General features: G+C 37.7%; 1 protein-coding gene across 1 annotated transcript; it reads left to right on the forward strand.

Moving 5' to 3' along the window:
• The first annotated feature begins 823 nt into the window (after window positions 1-823).
• LOC121382122 lies at window positions 824-8,572 on the forward strand. Its single transcript, XM_041511626.1, has 2 exons — window positions 824-938; window positions 6,351-8,572. Exons 1-2 carry the CDS (start codon window positions 907-909, stop codon window positions 8,035-8,037), a joined length of 1,719 nt encoding a protein of 572 aa, XP_041367560.1. The 5' UTR covers window positions 824-906; the 3' UTR covers window positions 8,038-8,572.
• Window positions 8,573-8,845: the final 273 nt, after the last annotated feature.

Consider the following 8,845-nt stretch of genomic DNA (forward strand, 5'->3'; position numbering starts at 1 on the left):
ATATATATATATATATATACATATACATATACATATGTGTGTATATATATATACATGTATAAATGTATGTATCTATATATATATATATATGTACATCGCTTCTGCCTACGCCAGTGATAAGCAACAAAATTAGTTCGAGCAAGCTGTGAGGTTACTATGAACAACATGAAAGTAATTTCGACCTCTCCCAGAAATCCCAACCCACACCAAACCTGTACACTTCGTAACAACAATTCTGATATCGCTAATTACCTCTTCTGTGGTATACATTGATCAATGCATCCATCCGCAACTCTTAAGTTGGATCTAAAGAGGACATGTTTTTGGACGTTATTTGTTGTTTTTAAACAGTATTGATTTAAAAACTGGACTCATATGAGCAGAAAAACATTTCCAACGTGTGAAAATCGTACATTTGTTCTGCCCATGACGTCATTAACAGCATTCTGACACAACGGGCGCGTGTAATATGTGTTGAAGTGAAGACTGAGCGCTCACAGATTTGTGCCCAATTAATTGATGTATTAGTGCATTTTCAAGTTTTGTCAATTATTATAATAATAGTAATACACATGTATAGATAATACTAGTACTACCTGAGTGGCCATTCCATACTGCATGAAAACATGAATGGAATAATATATATATTTTTAAAGCTTAGTTTTTGTTCCAGGATTGTGGGCATGGACCCCCGGACCCCCCCCCCCCCCCCCCCTTCCTCGCTACGCCACTGACTCCAAACGTACAAGCTTTTAGGGAATGATTCCCAGAGTTCGAACATGGGTTACTTTCCTTTCTGGCAAGTCTTTTGTTGACCGCTAGATGTCGCCATTACGGAAAAATCTGTCATGGAAGACGTTATTCGTAGAATTTGTTATCTGAATCAAATAGTAAATTTTTATCATCATGCATCGTCCACGATATCGACGTACTTTTAGGTTGGGTTTGTAAAATAAAATATAGAATGTATACAAGTCTGTGTTTTAAAGCATGTTTTATTATAAAGGTTTTTAAGCAAAACAAAGTCCAAGAGCAAGGGAAGTAATTCACATAAGCCTACTTCATAAGGTCGGCGACACAAATTTAGCACCATCGTTTTTCGTGAAAGCAATAAGAAGAATTTTCACTTATACATCGGACAAATACATTAAAAAACCGACCTGTCCACTATGTTTTTACGTGGTCCAAATAAGTGAAACATTCTTGGGCAGGAGGTGGATGTAGGAAGACAAGTTGGATCGTAGTCATAACGGCCCCAGTACTAAAAGGCCTTAACAATAATTGGTCAAAACGGCCCAGAAAAAGTCAAAACGGCCCTTAACAAAAGTCAAAATGGCCCTTGAAAAAAGTTAAAACGGCCTTAGATATAATACTTTAAAAATGTATTTCATCTACACAAATGTTGAGAAATGCAGGAGATTCTTGATGCGTCCTTCAAAATAAGGATGTGTGTTGATCATGACGGTATCAAAGATCGGTCTATCGGTCTTTTCAAATACAAGGTCAATTGGTGGTCTTAATTATATTAGTAAATTGGGGAACAGGCCCGTTGTGGCCCCCGGGTGAGCAGCGCCACTAGGAACTCGTTCAGACGATACGCACCCCCCCCCCCACCCCACCCCTTCCCTTTCTGAGATTGAATTATTAAAATAATGAATTACAGGGCGGGCACACACGACACCCCGACGAGTAGCGCCTCATGGAACTCGTCCGGGGGGCACGGCCGGGTCGGTCTATTAGTGTTGTTAAATAAAATGTTAATTGGTGGTCTTAATTACAATAGTAAATTGCGTTGTGTAGGCTAATAAATTGTTACCAGTGATTCCTTTGTTTTGGTTATTTTTTACATATTTTTGAACTGCCTGTGATAAAGGCTATATTGATTACTAATTATTACTAATGAGAATTAATTTAACGTGATAGTACCTATTGGCCGTTCTGACCATTTCTTTTGGCCGTTTTGACTTTTTTTCTTTGGCCATTTTGACTTGCATGTTCAGAGCCGTTTCATCATGGGGCCGTTTTGATATCATACCGACAAGCTAAACCCAGTGCTTTTCTTTCAAAACTAACTTCTCTTCAGATTGCGTGTAAACTGTTAAAAGTGTATATGTTTTGTGAATCATAGTTGCGGTCAACATGGTTTCAGGATCTAGCAAATAAACTAAGTGACACGTGATATCCTGGCGTCATATGTTTTCGATACAATAAGTAAAAAATTTAAATATAATAAAAACAATACTTCGTACATACAGTAATACTTTACCTTTCTCAAGTCACATTAATTTATTGTGATAATATCACATGAACACCAAATTTTCCTCCAAAGTCGTACAGGTGTTTCCGCTATATTTTAACAAACATCGTATGTTTTCGATAGTTTCATTGGCTGTCTATTTTTGTCCTTGTAGTTGTGTAGGGTCTATACTCCGTGCAATAATTTACATCAAAATCTTCTTTTGAAAATTTAAATCATAAAATGTTTGTAACTCGTAAAAAATATTGAATAATTTTCAGACCAATAGACAGTTTTCACTGAAAACATATTTACATTAGCAAATAGCAGGGCTCGAACTTAAGAATTTATCACCCATGGCAATTTTTTTAAAATTTGCCGTCTGTGAAAGGCAATGTTTTAAAACCTGATTTTCAGCAATTAAACTTGACTGAAAGGTTATTTTTCTGTGTGTAGTCAAATTTATTCAGTTTATGTCAATAAACTTCATTAAACAAGAATTTATTATAAATGGAATCATGGACTACTGTCATTTAAGCTAACATTTAACGGAACCTGGTGTTTCTGAGATAAGTTGCCCAAGTTTTCGGTGAATATGAAAATTGTTTTATCGATGACATTAAATTGTATACAGTGTTCTCGCTGGGTGAAAATAAAAGGATGGACCAGTCATAACGTCCCCGCGTACGAAGGACCATAACATTTTAAATAATGCCCCGATGTGCTTTCTAGGATGTTATTTTGACTAAATTAAAATCTCCCCCCCCCCCCCCCCCCCCCCCCCCAAAACAAACAAACAACCCCCAACAAAAATAAGGCACTTTCGTTGTATGTTGGTCGACTGTGGAAATACCTATCCCTTATTTTGCCCCTCGGTATCTGGTACTGAAAAGTTGGTACGATGTACAAGCTGCCATATTTTTTATGCACTTTTCATTAAAACGTAGTTCGGTTAAAACAGAGTGTCTGTCGACATTCACGGGTATTCATTTTGCTAAACCCATAAAAGTTTTAATATTATTTTAATAAAGATTTTAAGATATCTAAAAAATAAAGAATTTTTTTTCAAGCGATCCCCTACTGTGGGATAAAAAAATTCTGTTCTTTTTATTTTCCATCTTCATCGAGTGAATCGATCGCATTGATATTGCCAGCTGATAAAAAGTAGTTTAGTTTTTGTACGGCGGTGTATATACTATTTGGCACCCAAGATAAATGATTTTAATAATGACTTTTGTTTTTATAAGCGGTGATATCTCCCCCCCCCCCCAAAGTAATAAATGTTGTTGTTTTTGTTTGTTTTTTAAACGTTTCTAATATTTTATAAGGAATTGCTGAATAAACAAATGACAGTAAGTAAAAATCATCAGTTACGACCAATTAAATCTGCAACTGAGGGTAAAATATCAGACACGAGTTAGTGGACACAAAAGACAGAATGACCATTCTGATCACGTGAAAAATTTGGCGCCAAATAAGTCAGGTTTTTTCAGTCGGAGATTGTCGAAACGATAAAAATAAAATGTTTTCATTGCTAAAATAAAATATAACTGTTATTGTATGTATCAAACTTACCAATGGACACTGGTATGGGATACAACAGAGGCTGTTAAAAAATAGTGTTAAATTATGTTACGGTAACAGCCGTAAGCTACTGAAGTTTATCGACAGTTGCGCTTTCGTACATAACGCGGCTTGTTTCCTTTGATGTCCAATGTGCAGACTGATCGACATTTTTCAGTGTGAAAAAAAGCGTGCATTTTGAATTAGTGGAGCTGGGTGCTGTAAATTATAATAGGATGCCGAAAAATAAAGAGGGGGGCAGAAAAATAAATGGGGCTGCCAAATGTGAAAAGGGGCGGCATAATGCGAAAGCGAGGAGGCAAAATGCAGTGAGAACGTATATTATACAACAACACAGGGAACATGCATGACTAAATATAGTTCCATCTCGTGGTATTAACTAAATGCCTATTAACTCCAACAAAGACCCAAACGTTTGGCAGATAATGTTTATACATTTTGCCGTCAGTGAGGAGCTTTACCGGCGGCAGTAATGTTTATCCGGCGGCACAAAAGTGCCATCGGTGACGCCCCCAACCGGCGGCAATTTATATGTCACCGACAGCAATTGCCGTCGTTGCCCCGCATTAGGTTTTCATCATAGGTTAATGTCTAATCATCTTGTTATACGTATCAACGGCACCAAAATTCAGATTGTCACCGTAAGTACTCTGACAGCAATACAGAACTATATATTTTCAAAAAATCTAATTCCACCAAACCACCTTTATTTGTAGTAAATGTAAATGCCCTCACCAGAATTACCGAAAAGAACTTTGCTGTGAATGACATAAGATGTAACCCAACCAGCCTTCCATAAATTTTATTGTTCAGTGTAATGATCACGCAACAAAAACAAAAGTGTCAGTATGTGTTAGTGGTCTGGGTATTCATTTTTCCAACACATAAGGCTCATTTTTGAGCTTACTATCCCTTTAAGAGACTCCAAATTTCCAAGATGCTATTTTTAATCGTTAAAATTCAAAGTGGTCACTGTTTTGGCCCAAATTATATTATTTATATATATTCTTTATTTTGCCTACAAAAAAGTTTATACGAAATACAAGCAGACTCGTCTTTTAATTGAACTGAAGATGTTGTTGGTCTGACATTCACAGGCAGTTCCAGTTTTGCTGAACCATCAAAGTTTTAATATTATTATTTTTAATAAAGATTTCAATAAATACGAAAAACAATAAAGATGTTTGTAAAGTGATCCCCTAATGTCGGATACATTTTTTATTTCCATCTTCATTGAATGAATCGATCACTGTGATAAAATATTATCGCCAAATGATAAAAAAGTAGTTTCGTTTTTATACGCGGTGATATTCCCCCAAAATGAAAAGTTTACAATATTTTATAAAGAACTGCTAAATAAACAGAATGACAGAAATGACAGAAAGTAAAAATCATCAGTTACAACCACTTGTATCTGCAATTGAGGACAAAATATCAGACGATAGTTAGTGGAAACAAAAGACAGAATGACTGTTCTGATCACGTGACAAATTTGGCGTCAAATAAGTGAGGGTTTGTTTTTTAATCGGAGATTGCCGAATTCGCAAAAAAAATATGTTTTTATTGCTCAAATAAAATATAACTTTTATTGTGTGTATTATACATACAAATGGATACAAGTATGGGACAAAATGGATGCTGTTAAATTACATTACGGTAACTATCGTAAATGTTTCGTCATTTGCTTTTTCGTACACAACGCGACTTGTTTCCTTTGATGTCCAGTGGCAGTGTGCAGACTGATCATTGGTTTTTTTATGTGTGGAAAAAAGTGTGCATTTGGAAATAGCGGAGATAGGTGCTGTAAAATATAGTATGGTGCTGGAAAATAAAGAGGGGCGCAGAAAAATAAAGGAGGGCGGCAAAATGCAATAGCGCGGCGGGCTGCCCCGCTTAAATGGAGCAGCAAGAACACTGTACTACAACATATTGATTCATACAATAAAGCTACATGACATAGTTAGGTTCAGAGATACTGGAGAGGCAGATGGGAACAATTTAAATTTTGCCATGGACACATTATCATCAACTACAGAATAGGTTGCTGTTTTGCTATATATTTCTCCTTGCACATATCTGAACAAATTATGCCTCCTTTTTACAGCCACAGGTATTCCGACATCCATTTTGACAGCAACAGCTAATCTGCATTCTCACTTATGTTTGTGAAAAAAACTAAGCAATAGTTTCTGGCATGGGTCATTTTGTTGATAGTTTTTCTGATTTTACTGCAAAATGTTCTTGTTTTCGGATTTTACATGCCAATATGTAATCTCTTAAGGTTAATTTTATTCTGCCATATAATTTGAAATTAGAAAGCAAAATGAAGTTTAAGATACAACAAACATTAAGATGACTAGAAATACATTGCATAATATACAGACATTGATATTCTAAACAAGAAAGTATATTTAACATGTTTTTATTGTTGGTTAAAAAAGGATCTATTAGAAACAGTTTACAATGGCAGCAAACTCAGGACAGTCCCTTTAAAATGTAAATTAACCAACTTCTGTATTTGTCTTGACAGTGAAATGAACAAGATGTCAGATGGTGTGGATCAGGTTTCAACTCATCCTTGTCACCGTCTCAGCATTCCTTCTGCTCGGGTCTTCTGGTGTCGACACTGCATGCAACAGTTTGAAGATCCCATTTCCAGATGGAGACACAGCAAGACTTGCAAACCAAGCAAGTGTCCGTACAGTATGAGTCAGAAGGTTGACAAGGAGGCTGATGCACTGAGACTTGCGACCGGTGGAGAAATACTGCTGAAACCAAAGTCGGAACTCTCGGTCTCTAACAATTTACCCTATCAGTGCTACATCTGCAAGAAAGCTTTTGATAGCCTGCAGCGGATGCGGATGCACGTTCGATATCCATGCAATCGAGTGGGTGACATTCAGTCCCCACCTTTGGAAGCTGAAGATGAGTACGTCATTGCATCAAGGAAAAAGGAATCCGACTGGCAAACGAAGTATAACATGTTCTGCTCCAATGAATCAGAGTTTCACAGTAGTTCATCTGTGCCAGTTCATGTTATTCCCAATATGTCTTGTGAAACTGATGTAGAAACGTCTTCCTGCAGCTTTTATCCTGGTGCTGTCAGTTCAAACGTCACTGAGGAGCAGTTGTTTGTTGCAAACACTGAGCCGGTTATACAGGAGGATCACGATCAACCGGACATCATGAGTGTCTGTGAGACAGTGGTGTCTTCAACCCCAGACGAGACCACCTCTATCTCTAGTAACCAGGAGAAAGTCATCACGGTGCAAGGCATCGAGATGTTCGGAACAAACGATGAACTCTATTTGAGCGAGTTGCTGATGCAGCTCTCACGTGGAGGCTTCTTGTTCCAGAATGATGCAAATAAGGACGGCTCACAGCAGAGTGGTGCTGAACAACAACAGCAGGTCGAAGTTGTTATTCAAAATCAGGGTGAGGGCATTGGCCAAGGCAAAGGGGACATTCAGGTGATTGTCAAACAAGAGCAGATACCACAGGATATTCACAGTCAGAACGTGTTTGAAGCAGAAACGGTGGGGGACGCGGGTAGTTCTTGCAGACTGGAGCCAGCCGAGAACAGTGAGGTGGATGAACGGTACCCAAGTGTGGAAGTTGTTACTTCTGCCAAAACAAACCAGCTGCGCATATTGGCAGCTGTGACTCAGGACGATTTACACCAGATTGAGCAGAACCAGCAAATTGTAAACGACATGTCCAGTGCAGCGAATGTTTATTCTCATCAAAATGTGACTTACCATTCTGGTGCCTTTACCTCTGGTGAACATGTTTCCGATCAAAATCCAGAGGAATTTGTTTCGAATCAGTTATCGCTTTTAGCATCGGTAACTTCTGAACGGTTGCAAAGTGTTGCCACTGAGAAAACTGAAACATGTTTAATCCAAGGTGAACCAAATACCGTGGATGTTCAGGAGAATAACGTATTAGTGTCTACCCAAGAAGAGACTGTTGGTATTGACTCAGGAGATGGACTAAAACAGGAGAATAGTGTTAAGGGCATCGCTATCACAGATGCTAGTTGTTCTGCTCAATCTATTGTTTTACCTATAGCAAATTCAACTGAAAATGTGCTTACTAACCAAGACTTCAACACTGAGTCAGTTATTACTGATAATGAAGAGTCTCAGAAACGTAAATACTCTAATTGTGATAGTGGTGAAGACTTCAGCAAGAGACATAAGCCTGAATCAGTTTGATATAGGTCATTCGTTTTGGGCATTCTTTGCACACAGATATATATATATATATTTTCTTTTTTTAATTAATGTTGGCTATTCGGTTTATAAATTGATACTGAAGAACATTATTGCCTTTAGTCTTGTAGATACATGCATGTACTTGTTTCAGTTGGCGAGAAAATATTGTTAGCTGTTTAGCTAATTTTATTTAAAAATCAGTTTGTCTTAGTTAAGCAAATTACGTACAGGTAAGAAATTCAAGGGTACCACAAATGGTATATAGCCGTGTCCTTTGTTATTAAAAATAATTAATGATGTTATTATGTGTCTTTCTGATAAAGCATCATTATTTTTTTCATTGAAGTGGCCAAAAACCTTCAAAAACAGCATGGCTTATCTGCCTTTTTAAAATGGGGCTGTGAAGTCCAAAATCCAATATACCGGCCTCGGTGGCGTCGTGGCAGGCCATCGGTCTACAGGCTGGTAGGTACTGGGTTCGGATCCCAGTCGAGGCATGGGATTTTTAATCCAGATACCGACTCCAAACCCTGAGTGAGTACTCCGCAAGGCTCAATGGGTAGGTGTAAACCACTTGCACCGACCAGTGATCCATAACTGGTTCAACAAAGGCCATGGTTTGTGCTATCCTGCCTGTGGGAAGCGCAAATAAAAAATCCCTTGCTGCCTGTTGTAAAAAGAGTAGCCTATGTGGCGACAGCGGGTTTCCTCTAAAAACAGTGTCAGAATGACCATATGTTTGACGTCCAATAGCCGATGATAAGATAAAAAATCAATGTGCTCTAGCGGCGTCGTTAAATAAAACAAA

Source organism: Gigantopelta aegis, chromosome 9 (assembly GCF_016097555.1).
Source record: "Gigantopelta aegis isolate Gae_Host chromosome 9, Gae_host_genome, whole genome shotgun sequence".
Taxonomy (NCBI): Eukaryota; Metazoa; Mollusca; class Gastropoda; order Neomphalida; family Peltospiridae; genus Gigantopelta; species Gigantopelta aegis.

Bases quoted from the DNA above. Each gene is read 5' to 3' on its own strand.
- LOC121382122 (XM_041511626.1), top strand. From the start codon at position 907: ATGCATCGTCCACGATATCGACGTACTTTTAG. The intron at 939-6,350 runs GTTGGGTTTGTA...TTGTCTTGACAG, and splicing joins CGATATCGACGTACTTTTAG to TGAAATGAACAAGATGTCAG.